Genomic DNA, 15,708 nt, shown 5'->3' on the forward strand with positions numbered 1-15,708 from the left:
GGCGCATGAGAATGCATAACACTCTCTGATACCGGATGTGTGTCTTCTGATAAAAGCGAAAGAGATGTGAAGAGCACTGTTCGAGTAGCAGCTTGCCCAATCTGCTCAGTCTTATGAAAGCTTTTGTATCAGAGCGGGAAGTGGAGCTCTAGGCGCAACAGCCATATTTATATTCCAATCTTCTACACAGAAACCCACATTGCCAGGCTCATAAAAGATTCATCGAGCTGGGGAAAGCAAGGTCATGCAGAAAACTGGTCAGAAGGTGCATACTGCAATGCAAAAAAAGAGCAGATGGATGCAAAAAAAAGTGATTAGGTGACTCCCATGGCGACAGTTACAGAGGTTACATGTATAGTTTCCCCTTATTGCCAGGACATGTCCTGCATCCACCACATGATCGAGCTTGTCTGCGCTCGAATTGTCAGCTGTCACTCAGGCTTTTAACCCTTCGACGGGCTGAAGAGCATCAGCCATGTTTGTCAGAGTCGATTCGAAGCGTTTGGCTCTTTGTCTGTCCTGGATGCCGTTGCTGACATGTTTGTGAACTAGAGAGCAAAGGGGAGGCAGAAAGGGAGTCAAAAACATTGTGTGTGTGAAAGGGAGAGTGCGTGTGCGCGTGCACGTCCCGGGTGTTGTCAGAGAAATGTCACTCTTGCTTAGAGTCACAGACATAAACCTCTGGGAGTCCTGCACCCTCCAGCACACTCACACTGAAGCAAAGAGAAAAAGTGGGGGAGAGAATGTGATATGGGGATGATATTCATCCCACCAGTCAAGCTGATCCTTCAATTCACTGTTGACAGCAAGAATACAAATAACATCCTATAGAATCGGAGCAGGCAGAGCTGTTAGAGAAATTCTTGTTCACTGATTGGAAATTGTGAAATATTCTGTATTAAAGTGTAAGGGTCGAATACTTCACAGTCAGAGGACGTATGTAGATCTACTTTTCTTTTCTCCCACATGAAAAAAAAGAATCAGTCCTTGAGCGTACAGCTGGCTGCTGGTTGGCTGCCAGGTTTACCACGCCTGCTCAAACGAGAAAGATCCATATTTAGTGCTCACTCCCAAAAGACCTCAAAGACCTTTCTAATGACAGTTATAAGCTGCCCTGGAGTCAGCCAGCTCACTCTATGGGAGAGCTAATGTTCATTTTAGGCCAGCCGACCGCTGGGTTTGCAAGAAGACAGAAAACAGTAACAGAGGTCATATGGAGCCCACACAGCCCCCGAGCAGAAGTAGTGGCCTGTCTGTGCCTCTGAATAAAAAAGTGGTAATTTAAAACTAAAATAAATAGCAGAGATTTATATATTTGTTGTACTTTTTAGCAAGGCATTTATGCCATCTTTAAAAAAAATCTGCAAGCATTTTTACTTTGGAGGGTTTTAACAACAAATAAGTTAAACAGGCCCACCTGTTGTGTGAGTTAAAAGCTTACAGAACCACAAACATTATGCTCAGCATGTGTGTGCTTTTATTGTTACGTCTCTCAGTGGGGAGTCTGGAGAGTTAGTGTACAATCCCTAAAAGCCTGCAGAGTAATTGTACCTCATAGATTATCAGTGGTATTGGTTTGATGTTATTTTTCTAAGTTGTGATTGCACTTGGGGTTTTGTTTTAAGGCAGATTGGCGCGTTTGCTCTCACACACTCATGTGCCGTTTCATTTTGGGAAGGTAAGAGCTCGCTGACACCCCCTCCTCGCTTCCTCAGGGAGAGCATGGCCATGACAGGGATACCAGTCTGACAGTCAGGCTGCTGACCTCACATGCTTTTTTTCTACCCGGCGTTCCATCTGTTAACCAATTACCACGCCGACTGCTGCCTGCCTCTGTGCCTCATCTGAGGCACTGCAGTAGTAAAATCAGTCACCCGTTTCACCCCGGACCACTTGGTGGAAAAAAAAAAAAAAAATCATCGCCATCATCACACGCTAATATCACCCCTGTGTGAGTCATTATACACCACATTTAGAAAAACTGACCCAGAAACAGGTAGAGCATCATCAGAAAGCAAACCACGCATACACACCTCCTCATCTGTTGAAATAACTAATTTGTTAACCGCTCCTCTCTCATGGACAAACTCCAATGAAAAACAAAATTCCAACCAGTTATTTTTGACAACAAATTCTGATTTAGTTTTTTGAATAATTCACCATTTATTTTTACTCATATTTTAGTCATCTGAAACCTTTTAGTCTTACTCTAGTTTTAGTCGATTAAATACCATGAGAGTTTAAGTCATTTGGCCAATCCCAATCGTCATTTTTACTCCTTTGTCTTCCCCATCTCCTTGGCCCTCTATTTTAAGGGCCAAGGAGATGGGGTAAAAAAACATCTCTTAGAAACAAGACACCACTCGATCCCCACTATGTCATCACCCCTAGTGGATGATAGGAAGAGCAACTGTTTATTCGCTTCCGAACAAAACACATTTTTACAAACTGATGAGAAACCAACGTGAGATAAGGGTGTCAAGTGCACAGCAACAGCAGCAAACAGACACCACCACGATGCATCTCATGAGTAATAAGACAGCTAAGCTATGAAAAGCTAACTTAAGCTAAGGTTACAGTACATAGACGCTATATTATGTAGCTTCTGAAAACCATGATGTTCACTTTTCATAGCTTGTGTAGCTGATGCAGCTCCTGAATGCAGCTTAACTGTCCATTCACTCATGAAATACAGACCACCCCTGTGAATCCCTCACCTGACATCGGTGTAGCTACGATTAGCTGTAACTGTTGCTATAGTACCTTTGAGTAGATCATTGTAATGAGCGATTTCAAAATACAACCAGTTCAAAACGTGGCTAATATCAATGTGAAGAAGCAAAGGATTGGATATTTGATACAAAAATATCAATATCATGGGAAATTCATCATATCCCTTGGTTTCATGCGAGGTCTCGGTTTGTCTTTGTTTCAAGGGCTGTGTAACCTCATGGGACACCACTTCGCTACACCTGCACGCGCAAAAGGGATGGATACCAAATCAGGTACTTTTATAGGTACCAATTAAATTCTGTCAGAAGTACTTGGTGCCGGTTCACGTATAATCAAAAGGTACCATGTTTAGGTATCTAAATGCATCCTTGCGACTGGAAGAGTAGGCAATTTTCCATGCTGTGCATGAACACAGTATTGCAAGGTTATATTTTGAAGAATAAATATGTTAACTTGAATTTTTTATTTTATTTTATTATTATACAAATTGATATTTTTTTACCACATAAACACAAAAAAGTACCTGGCAAACAGTACAGGTACTCAACGGTACCGATTGCCAGGTACCAGGCACCGGTACTGTATCGTTTCAAAGGTGTGAAAGGCGCCCATCCTTAGTGACCATACACAATTCAAAATCTTGAATTTTGTCAACAGACAACCTTGTATTTTCTTTTACATCTTGCCTTATACGTTTTATCCTCTCCACCTGGAGTTTCTTTTTCATCCCACAGCTCATCTTGATGACAAAGTTACTAAGTTTGTGATGTGTGGTCGCTTCAGACTGTAATGTTTTTCTTTCGTTTCGTTTCTTGCCTTTTCAGTGCCACCCTTCCTCTTCTTACTGCCAATACTTGTGTGATTGTACCATTGACTTTGTAATAATAAAAGTTAGTACTTGTTCTTATGATCCTCTGACAAACACTGCTGTGTGTGGGTGTGCACGGACGTGTTGTCAAGGTAACGGGCAGCTGCGTATGAGAAAAAAAGACCTGCCCTTGCAGGGACAGTGTTTTCAACTTCTTTGATACATTTCAACCCAGAGCCACTGGGGGCCTGCGTCCCTCCCAAGCATTACCGCCTCATCTATATTTCATTGATTAAGATGTTTGTTATGTTTTGTCACAGTCTTCGTCATCATATCAGACTTTTCATTTCATATTTATTTAGTTTTCATCCACTAATACTTTTTGTCATAGGTTTTGTCAACAAAATCCACACGGACACTAACAAATAAAAAATGGATATCAGTCATCCTTTACCTTCCCTAGATAATCTTCTATTTATAATTACTTTTTTTTCTACATTTGGGAGGGATGCTCCCCAGCGTCCCATCCCTGTGTGAAAACATTATTTTCCCTGCTCACACACCCAAACACAAGCCTCTGATGATGAAGCAGAGGGCTACATGAAAGCACATCAAACATTAAGATGAGAGTGAACAGCGGACAGCACAAAGGCTCAACAGCTCTCTGAGCTCCAGCCTCCTCCTTTAAGCAGTGTCTCTTTTATGAAACAAATCTCTTTGCAGTTGTAAGTTTCTGAGTCACACAATGTGGTATCATTATCGAGCACTGATTCCGGCTCTCGCCTAATCAGTCATAACACAAGCACATACTATTCAATCTCTTCAAGCAGCCGCGACACATAATGCAACTTCATTATCTGTGGCTGATTGTGAAGCAGCACCTTTGTATATTAATGGGGAGTGTGCGGAGGTGGACTCACCCACATGGTGCTAGACATGATTGTAAGCGACAGACCGTGGACACAAAAATAAGGTTATGTGGGTTATCTTATTTGACAGAGCAGCAAACACAAGAAAGCTGGGCTTATACATCAACATACATTAGATGATGGGTTTCAAACAATCAATGGATGGTTTATTGTAATATTCCCTGCAAAGTTGATAATGTTCTTGTATTCTTCTGTATCAGACAAGCACTGAGCCTGTTGTAGCATAGCAAGGTGATTTTACCAGCTGAGTGTGTGTCTCTGTGTCTCACTGGCAGATTTACGCCCCCTGCTCCAGCAGCTTTTCATTTGTTTAATTCTCTGGGTGGAGGTTAGCCTGCTGCTTGGCAGGGCACACTCTGTCCAGTCCACACCTCCTACTGTCCTTCCTCTCTGAAAGTCTGAGGCACGGACTCACATCTCTGTGCTTTTCTGTCCGTTGTACACCTGCATAGTCTCAATCCTCCATATTTATCAAGTTTAAAACCCTGGTACATAGTAGTTAATACAATTTAAAGGGTACAGATTTTATTTTTTTTACATTGGTGTGCGTATGACACAGAATCTATTCCAAATAGGACAGATAGTAGATTTAAATTATGGCTGGAGGGAGGTTTAACAGCCTACTGCTGCTTCATACATAAAAGGTCTGTGAAAAGTTTTGATGACCTCAATTGAGAGTATGGTTTAGAGAAGCAAGATTTTTGCGGATATCTACAAATAAGACATCGGTTAAATGAAAATATGACAGAGGAATTAAGAAGGGATATCCCGTAGGTTTTTGTTTCAACCGAAAAACCTGGGATTGGATGTAGACTAATATCTAGAGATTATACAAAAGTTTCAAAAACTCTTTTTACTCACACACCTTGCATATTAATCGAGATGGGTAAAAGAAGGGAGATCTGGTCATGCCTGAGGATGAATGGGAAAGAGTTTGTAAAATGCAATGGAAAAACCGCAACTTCACACAGTTGGTGCAAGTTTGGATGGAAGAACATTACGTGATTCTTTATTATCCCTGCCCAGAAAAGACATCAAGGTGTTGGAACAAACTGTTGGAGTATATGTGGTACGGATTCAGCCAACCATTATCATTACTTTGGGATTGTCCAAAACTTTTGTCATACTGGTCTGACATTTATGACTGTCTGGAAAATATATTTCAAACTAATGTGCCATTTGATATCTGCTCACTGTACTTTGGAACTATGGCATTGCATACCCAATCATTAGCAGACAATTATTTAATGAAGATATTATTGATTGAAGCCAAGGAAGCTGTAACAAGGAAGTGGCTACAACCCAACTTGCCAACATTGGAAGACTGGCAAGGAACTGTTCATGAAACCTATATTGTGGAGGGACTGACTTTTACCTTAAAACTCCAGTCTGAGAAAATATATATATATATATATATATATATATATATATATATATATATATATATACACACACATACATATATATATATATATAAGAAAAGACAGTTAAATATTTAGGTTCAGGTGAGGTAAAAGCAGAATAGCGATTTTTTGAGTTAAAGCTTTAATGAGTTTGACAGTTTCCCACAGATTGATGTGTTACAGCTTTTTGGCACAGTGACAGTCACTGAAATTTACCATAATTGGGTCGATTACATTCACATCTGGGAGGGCTCTTATTGTGAGAAAGCTGCTTTTCTCGCTGGACCAGCACCAGGAAAAGAGATTTCTGACCGAAGTGTCACTGCCAGGTCTGCGGACTGTTTTAAAGCCGTCTTGATTGGACATAAGCCGACTGAGCTGTCTCCCTCATGACTCTGATGGAGTGGAAGTCTGTCCTTGCTGTCCCGATATGTTGACTCACTGCAGATAGCATTAGCATTTGGCCAGCTAACTGCTTCACACTATTTTGTCTTTGTTTGTTTGAGGAAGTGGCCTTGTGATTACCGTTATTATCTGTGGGATTTGTAACTAATACTGACACAAAGCAATGTAAGCCTGCTCAGCAGCAGAAGGCTTCTAGCTCATTCACTCAGATCAATAAAACCATCTCAGCTCAGTGACACTTATATTACAGCACTAAAGTACTGTATAATTGCCTCAATGTAAATAAACTAAATGTTGTGCCAAATGATGTTTTAAACAGCAGTGTGATTTACAAGTGCTCTTTCTTTTACAGTACTCGCCTTTTCGCTATAAATCGACCTCAGCAGGGTGAGTTTCAGGTTCAATCATCACACCACTCCTGAATGAGGAAACACAACTTAACAAGGTCCTAAATGTTAGCGTGTTCAGACTGATTGTTTATCTTGATACCTGGTGAGAGAAGGGATCCAGTAAATTACTAAAAAATCCAGCCAATTGCTTGCACAGGGTTCTGTCTCCGTCTTACAGAATGACAAGCAATTAGGTTTTCTCCCCCACTGCACCCGCTGTTTGAGCAGAAAAACACCAAAGCAAGTGTTCATTCTGCTCTCCATCACTTACAGCCAGGCCAGTGTTGGAGAAGTCGAGGGGCCCAGACAGCTAGAACGGATAACTCAAGTTCTCTGCAGGGACCACTTCCTAAATGAAATGCCTCCAGATCTGAATGAACGTCTCACACATAGAGGAACAAGTCTTTATCATTACATCTCATGGTAAAATGGACAGCTACTAAAGATACAAATCTTTATATCTCTGTAAACAACATTAAACTTACTTCTCACATGAGCATGAGTCAATGACATCCTGATTGTTTATCTTTATGCCTTCATTTCTCCATAAACATCACAGCAGGTGAGATTCTGTGAGGGTACTCAGGAGGCACACACAAAGTCTCATATCACTCATATTTTCACACTCTATGGCACAGCTTTGGAATCCATCTGCTTATTAATAATCATCAGAGCTGAGTGTCAACTGACATTTCATGAATGACAGATTTTCAGGAGACCGACTAAGGAGAAATCAGAATTATACACAGTGGGTCTGTTTTACTGGACATTTTAATGTTGATTTTTTTCTACATCATTTTATCAAAACTGTCAGAGTTTTGCACTTGGAAAAAAAAGACCTGGCATGGGCTTGCTTTGGCACATTTAAAGCTCATATGAGGACTTTCCTGTCCGTTAAAAACAGTTTGAAATAAAAACTAGTGCATTTATGGGATCATGCAAAATGAGATGATCATCAGCTTTGACCTTTCCTCGCGATCATTTTTGCCAAAAACCACTGGCAGGGTCAGATCCAGATGTACCAGATATTAGTGATTAACACCTCACTGCTATAAAAGACTTTTTAACTGCCTCTTGGCAAAGGTTTTCAGACATTAGGTTGTTAAAACTAAGAAAGGACAACACTTAAAAGAAACCTCAACAACAATGAAACCACTTCATCAAACATGCTCAAATTTTTGTGCAAAGAAAAAGAATGCATTCCTTAATTACAAAATTAATTCTGTCTGCATCAAATTGCATCCTAAAATGATCACAGAATAAACTCACGAGTTCCCACTGGGCTCAAGCTGCAAACTGAGCATCCTGTGAGTCTCTAAGGAAAACTTGCAATAGGTGCTAGCAGATAAATTAACCATAGGAAAAAATGCAATTTGGAACACAACCAGAAAGTGCACAGCTCATTATGTGATCCAATGCTCTCCTACTCCCTCCCTGGCTGCCTTTCTCTCTCACACACACATTAGGCCAGATCTTCTCATGCCATATTTTGCGTTTGTACCCCGGGCACACGTCAAATAGTGCTGTTCATTATTCTGTAAGAACAGTCATGTGATAGTGAGCCAAAGACTTAGTTTTGACTGTTTTCTATACGCATAACGACACATGAAGTTTAATCAGAAGGGAAAATAACCCTTTACGAACAATACATAGTAATAAATCATGGCTAAATAAACATAGAGTGGTTTGGTCTGCGGACGATCGCGTACACAATTCTTAAAGGTATTTATCTTAACTTATATATCTTCATACCAAAATACAATGATGTATGTATAATATTCATTTAATATTTGTCATTAAAAAGATGGAAGTGGGTAATATACTACTTCATGGAAGCTCATACTCCTCCTTATGGGAGCTGAGCTTCCTCTGCTTGATCCCTGCTCCATGTTTTCCAAACGCACCCACATTTTTTTAAAACACGCTGTAAAAAAAATCAGAATAACACAACTGTGTGTTTTACTGCTCATGCAAAATTTAGATTAAAAATCTAATGACAATAAGATGAATTTCACTGATCGCTTTTGCATGTACCTAAGTTGTATGACACATCAAAAAAAAAGAAGTCACTTGACCCTTTCATATTTCAGACACTGTTACTGTAAATTACTTTGCAGACAGAAAAAAAATTCAGGTTGAACCAACAGTTCCCTTTTTCCTGCATCGATCACCTGCAGTCTTTAAGTCCTGCAGCCTTAAAAGAGAAAGGAACATCACTTGTGCAGTATCCTGTGTGTGTGGTGTAAGGATGTTAAGTACAATGCACACATTCTACACACATACACACACATACATGCATGTGCTGGTTTTTCTTTGTTCTGTCACGCTTGGCTCTATGTGAGGAAAATAACAAGACATCAATAACATGTGCACCAAGGTCAAGCAGGTGCCCATTTGTATCTCCGGTAGAGGAGACCCATGGGCTTTATGGGTACTGAACAAACACATGCAGTGAGAACAAGTGCATCTGTCTCATTAAAGCCCACTAAATATTTCATAGCAGCCTGTGCCGAGACTGTGACTGAAATATGTGGTATCATAACTATGCTCACAGGGAATGTTAGTCTCATTGCAGAAGATGCACGAGGAGTCATCAATTCTTTATGTTTGCTGTGCAGTCTTTGAGTGTTGGGTTGGCGTCGTATTTTCCTTTAAATGTTTCATGCAAACACTTACAACAAATTGTCCCCCAAGGGCATCTGCAGCGTGAACCCAGTGAAGAAGGGGCTTGGATATGATTTAAAATCATTAGCTACATTATCAGAGTCACGTCTGTAAGTGTTTAGCATTGACATCTATTTCCCTTCCCTTCAAACACCAGAATTTCTGCGCCAGTGTTTTCAGAAGGACAAATTATTCACTTCACAACTGATGTGCTAGAATTTCTATTTGGTTAGGTTTAAAAGTCTTTTCAATAAGAAGATGTGTCAGCATCAAGAGATAAATTACATTTGAAGGACACTAAAGAGTCACAATGCATCTTTATAGTCTAATTTCATTGTACTCAAGGATGTCAGGGATGTGATGGATACACTACAGCCCTGTGGGGTTTTGTATCTCATTTCTTGTCTCTTTAAATGAACCTAGCTGGTTTTCCTCAAACACCATCTGTACTGTACATGTAGCACTTTGACTCCTTACAAAGGTGGATGGTACCAACTGTTCACCATCGTTGTGTTTCCTGTTGAATAAAAACATAATTCAACAGGAAACCTTCTGTTAAAGGTCAAGTGCATTACCCACCTGCCCTGTACGAAGAGCAAATACAACACTAATGCACGCTGGAAAGGCTGGCTATGGTAATGTAGTGATAATAATGGCCATGAGAATAGATTAATGTTCAACTAGTCCTGAGTTTGGTAGATGGGGAACAATGGGACATGTCTTTTATTGTATTTAACATAGTAATAGCGCTCTGTATAACAGACTCCTTAAAGGTAGTAAAATTAAAATATATGGTTATTGGATTTACTGATATTGGCTGCAGCAAGCTGTTTTATTAAGAGGCCAAGGCAAGAAAAATGTGGCCTGTGAAACTCTTAGAGGAAACATCCCCAAAGACTAACTGTGGAGGCATTGTATCCCACTCGCTGTGATTCACCATTTCTTCACCATTTGATTGAAAATGTTTTTTCATATTTTGGTATCTTTCATATCTCTTTCTTTTTTCTTTTCATTTTTTATCATGAGGCTCTGTGGTCCGTCTGGTGGCCAACCCCAAAACGGTGACACTCTTTGCTGTCTGTGGTACAAAATTGGCTCAGACCTCTGCTTTAACCAAAGGCGCTGTCCGTGGTCCTGAATCTTTCCCGTACGGATTTAGAAAGATTCACAAGCCTCTGCTAAACATAAAATTTACTGGCTATCAAATACTTTCCTTCAAAACACAGGAAATATATCCCTTTTATTATCTGACTTGATACTTTCCAAGCTGCCGTGGCTTATGTTGAACACTGCCTGCTACTGACCAGCTGAACCCCTCCAAGTTCAAATGCTCCTGCTTTCACTGAAAGCTTTTCTGGGTCAAATAATTTACCGTCCTTCACTTCAATTTACAACTGTCACATCAAAGCTCGTCATTTTTTAACCAAAGGGACACGGCTTACCTCGAGGGTTATGCACAACAGCACGACAAACACTCTCTCACACACACACGTCACACATCTCCAGAATACAACCATTTGTCGGCGCGGGGTTTGGTAACACTTCTAATTACGCATGGTTTGTATTCACAGCCACGGATCACATAGGCTGTAAACAAACTGTCAGTGCTGCCGTTCAATCACTGCACACTTCTTTTTAGAGGGATCAGTTTCTGAGGGAGCCTCTTGGACCCCTTCTGACAGGGACGGGAGGGATTGATGGGGGATTAAAAATATCAGAGTCCTCAGAAATCTGCCCTGTCACAAGAGGACATTTAATCCTCTGCTTTTATTTTGAGACATGGTTTGTTTTCACAGGGCGATCAGCTCTCATTTCACTCATTCTGCAAATTGTGTGGGTTCAATTACCGCAATATAACAACCGCCAACCACAGCCATACTTACTGCCACAGCTCCGAAGAACTTTCTACCTTTTCCTCTCCTTTACCTCTTCCCTCCAGCTCACTACGTTACATTCTGCCAGACCTCAGCACAATAGCAATTTCCCTGTTTAATGATGCAACATGCATTCAGTCTTTGCACAGACTTACCAACCTAGTTTCCTTCCTTTTAACTGTACAGCACTTTTCTTTTTAGGCTTTAGGTCTTGGTTAAATAATCTGTTTCTGTGAACGCGCTTTAAGCACAGCTTTAGGAACTTTTAGACAATGCTTATTCATTGCGTGCAAACGTTTGTGCCGGACTCCTTACCTCACCAGGCATGACAGCTAACATCACAAGTAGGAACATGGCACTGAAGAGATGCATCCCAGTTGAAATGGTAGCGTCCCAGCCGACACCAGTCCCTCAGCTTTACCCCCGTTGTGGTCCTTACTGGGGCGGTTTCTCCGGATACAGCGGGATTCCTTTAACGCTTCGTCGGCTGTGCGCCACCAACCTCATCACCAGGACGCACGGCAGCCCTCACTGGCTCAGCAAAGCGACCAGCCGCGATGTAATCTGTGGAGCATAGACTCTTCTGCGGGTAGCAAATGGGAACGGTGCGGATCTCCCAGTGTGGGGAAAGTCCCCAGTGTTGCTGGAATCGGGTGGAGTGGACGGCGGCCGGCGGGGTCTTCCTTCTTTCCCTTCGTTCTGTGAAATATCTTCCGCCGCGCGAGAGGAGCGGAGGAAGGGCGCAGAGGTTGGAAGGTGACTGCTGTGCTTGCAAGGTGCCGACGCTAGGAGCAGCACGTCTGTGTGCAAGATGCCCAGTCAAAGAAGTACCACTCTTTGACGCAGCCAAGCTTGGCCGTGCGCGCGTGAGTGTGCGTGGAAGAGAGGGAGAGAAGGGGGGGGGGGGGGGGGGGGGGGGGGGTGCAACAATAGTCTTGCTGTACTGACTAAAAGAAAGAAAAGATAGATAGATAGATAGATAGATAGATAGATAGATAGATAGATAGATAGATAGATAGATAGATAGATAGATGTGCTTGCAGGCAGTGACAAATGCTTCCTCTATAATGACTGATACCTCCAGAAAGAGCTGACATTTAGCATCGATAATGTCTGTGAATATAAACTCTGAGCGTTAAAAAAGACCCAAAGAGTGACTGTCAGCTCCACATGAATACCATTCATCCTGCACTGACACCGGTCCCATTAAGAGATGCCAAATCAGAGGGATTCTCTTGGGTTTGGGGGAAATGATAAAGATTGTTCTTGCCCTGCTTACAATGAGTGTAATGAATGTCATTAGCTAACAGAGATAATTAAATGATGGCTTGGCATCCTAATCAGTATTTTACCGAGCAGGTGTGGCCCTGAATGCATAAACAGACACTCTCTTGATGCTTATATAACCATGCATATCTACATGAACTGATTGGATGTTGTTGGTCTGATTTCTCTGAGTTATTGAGAATCATCCTGAGCACCCCCCTGTTTTAGCGCTCAAAGCTTGGCTTAAAACTCAGTGCATAGCATGAAATCTGAGAAAGAAATCTGCAATGACTGACCTGTTGTTGAAAAAACCAACAGAGAAAATATAAAGTGACGCTGTGGCCAGAAAAAAAAGTGTATTCAGCCCTCCAGTTCGATTATGCTTTTCATAAATTTCAAAGGGATTCAGCAGCATAAGCACGGCCAAAGCAAGCAGAATGCTCTGTTTGGTGACAGCTGGCTGTTTATACACAGTTTCTTAGGTTGTTTAAAAGCATCTGAGTAATGCTTGTGTTTAACAAAGGAGGCAGATACAGTTTGGGTGCACTGTAATAATCAGAGTTTGTAGTTTCTTAGCGCCGTGCTTAAGCCTTTGACTTGCTCTGTATTTCTCAAACAAACAATAAAAACATCTTTCTTACAAAGTTATAGTTATAGAGATGGTTCATTTTTTCAAAGATGGATTTCATGTGGCAAGGGATTCTGGTCAGCTCCATTCTTTAGCGAAGAAACCAGCTGGTGACCTGGAACAGAAGCTGCAGACAGGGTGGACTTAACGTCACAATTCAGCAAATTTTGAGAAAGACCAACCTGAGCATTAATATTCCCATAAGTGCACCTTCTCTTTCTCTCTTCAGAAATGCTGTACTGCTTCACCACACTATCAGAAAGCCACTTTGTTTTCTCATGTTCAGACACAATGGCCTCCATGTCCCCCTCCGCCTGATCAGTTCTTTGGGTTTGCAGACAAAAATACAACCAAACAAAAATGTGTGGTTGTGAAAGTGCACCTTTTAGTAACTGGAGCACAGAGAGGAAACCAACTGAAAGGAACAAAATAAAAAAAGAGAAAAACAGAAGCTTTATTGGTAACCAGAGAGCAGGAGGGATGCCAAGTGACTTAGTGGTGCAGACATGTAGACTGTGAGCCAGTGCCCATTAACTCAGAGAGCCGGTTTACACTCGGTGACAGCAGTAATTCAGGATCGAATTTGAGGATACTGGCATTCCATAATGACTGGAGTCTGCATCATCCACCAACCTGCCTGACTGGATTTCTGTAACACTGTGACATTAAGCTCAAAATGATTCAAACTTATATCAAATTTAACCTGTTATCGAGGGGTGTAATGATTCATGTACATCAATGTATCAATTTACATTACTTTAATCCAACAACATTGATCTGTGCTCAGTAAGTTGGCTTTTCAGATGACATCTACTGATCCAACATTGTTTTAAAAAGGTAATATATCGTTTGTATTGACACAAGGGGGGTGAGAGAAAAGATCATTTTTTTGTTTTACAATATCAAAATTATTCGTCAAAATATCTTTTTTTTTTTTTTTAATTCTTCATTTCAGTCTTTTTTCATAAACTGGATTGGAAAAAAGGTACCACTTTTCTCCAGCAGAGGGTAAAATATTTCTCTCCGACTCGTGATTTGCATTTTATGGGAAAACGTGGCTCCTGATATAGTCTGTAGACATTGTTATCATCATCATTTAACTTTCTCCCATGGTCTGGTGTTAAAAAAGAAAACTAAAAAACGCAAAAATCATGAATGACAAAGAATCGCAATTTAAGTCAAATCAGCACCCCAAAAATTGTAATAGAATCGTATTACGAGAAAGGCATATCGTCCCAGCCCCAATTGATACTTGACCTCTGTCTTTCAATTTTATTTGATCGTGAGGTTTTTTTTGTACGTTTTGTTGTGATTTAAATGATAAAGGTAATAAACGTTACTTGCCTATGTCCACATGTAGTCGAGTATCTTGAAAACCTCACATATTCTTATACATTAAGGCCTATCATCCACATGAAACTGCAGTTTTAATTCTCTAAAAGCTAAGGACAGGTACTGAGCTGGTACTGAGTGCCAATTAATATAAAAGCAAACAGTACCATGTTAAGGTACCCAAACACATCCTTGTGACTGTGAGGGAGTAGAAAAGTGGGGAATTTCCATGCTGGACATGAACACAGCATTACAAGTTTATATATGAAGAAATAAATATGTTACATTGAAAAACTTTGATTTAATAATAATAATAATAATAATAATAATAATAATAATAATAATAATAATAATTATTATTATTATTATTATTATTATTATTATTATTATTATTATTAATAAAGTTATTATTTTATTATTATTATTATTATCGTTATTATTATTATTATTATTATTATTATTATTATTATTATTATTATTATTATTATTATTAATTTGATTATTAATTTGATTATTAAAAAGATTAATATTTATTAGCGTCAGCCCTGTGATATACTGTCCAGTCCAGGGTGTACCCCGCCTCTTGCCCTAAGACAGCTGGGATAGGCTCCAGCCACCCGCGACCCTGCACAGGATACACCATATGGAAAATGAATTAATGAATGAATGAATATTTATTACTACATTTACACACACAAAAGTACCCAAAATTGGTATTATTGAGTACTGATACCGATTGCCGATAGCATCAGTATCATATTGCAAATGTGAAAGGTACCCATCCCTTATCATGGCAGAACTGATCAGTGTACTGCAGGTAGTGTGTCTTGCATCAGTGAAGCAGTGCTAAAAGAACCTTCTGATGGCAAAGTAAAGCACTGAAAATACAAAATTAGTGTAAACTTGACCAGCTAGTTTCTCAATAAAGGGGCCCAGCTGCCCACTATCCTCACTTGAAATTCAATTTATTTATTTTTCATTTTTTATTTTTACCAGGAACAGCACTGTCTGAACAAAGTCTGCTCATTTAATGTTTTCATTTTGCCAAGCAGTATTTTTTCCTTATGTGTTTCAATCCATTTTTCTTAAAGGTCAACATCACGATTTGTCATAGCTGTAACACCTACAACTGTGCGCTCAGTTAATAACAGATTCAGACAGCATTTGAGAGCAGACATTCAGTCGGTGTGTGTGTTTTCCAGCTTCTGCCCTTGTACGGTTCAGCTGAGGCCTGGCTTTCTCCACCCCTGCTGCTGCCCTCGCTGCCATGGTGCACA

The 15,708-nt window shown here is 40.3% G+C and overlaps 1 protein-coding gene and 1 long non-coding RNA gene across 3 annotated transcripts in view; one reads left to right on the top strand and one right to left on the bottom strand.

Moving 5' to 3' along the window:
• The window catches only part of LOC141809657 (uncharacterized), a 114,068-nt gene extending 111,090 nt beyond the window's left edge, over window positions 1-2,978 (top strand). For both annotated transcript variants that reach the window (XR_012600009.1, XR_012600008.1), the window contains one exon: window positions 2,937-2,978. This is a non-coding gene — a long non-coding RNA (uncharacterized LOC141809657). The remainder of the gene's footprint in view (window positions 1-2,936) is intronic.
• olfm2a (olfactomedin 2a) overlaps window positions 1-12,049 on the bottom strand; it is a 61,972-nt gene extending 49,923 nt beyond the window's left edge. Inside the window, exon 1 of the mRNA XM_074696778.1 lies at window positions 11,521-12,049. Within this exon, the coding sequence (XP_074552879.1) occupies window positions 11,521-11,577 (57 nt within the window). The 5' untranslated portion in view covers window positions 11,578-12,049. The remainder of the gene's footprint in view (window positions 1-11,520) is intronic.
• Window positions 12,050-15,708: the final 3,659 nt, after the last annotated feature.

Source organism: Halichoeres trimaculatus, unplaced genomic scaffold, assembly GCF_033239565.1.
Source record: "Halichoeres trimaculatus isolate MK-OKI-2021-1 unplaced genomic scaffold, fHalTri1.1 fHalTri1_scaffold_20, whole genome shotgun sequence".
Taxonomy (NCBI): domain Eukaryota; kingdom Metazoa; phylum Chordata; class Actinopteri; order Labriformes; family Labridae; genus Halichoeres; species Halichoeres trimaculatus.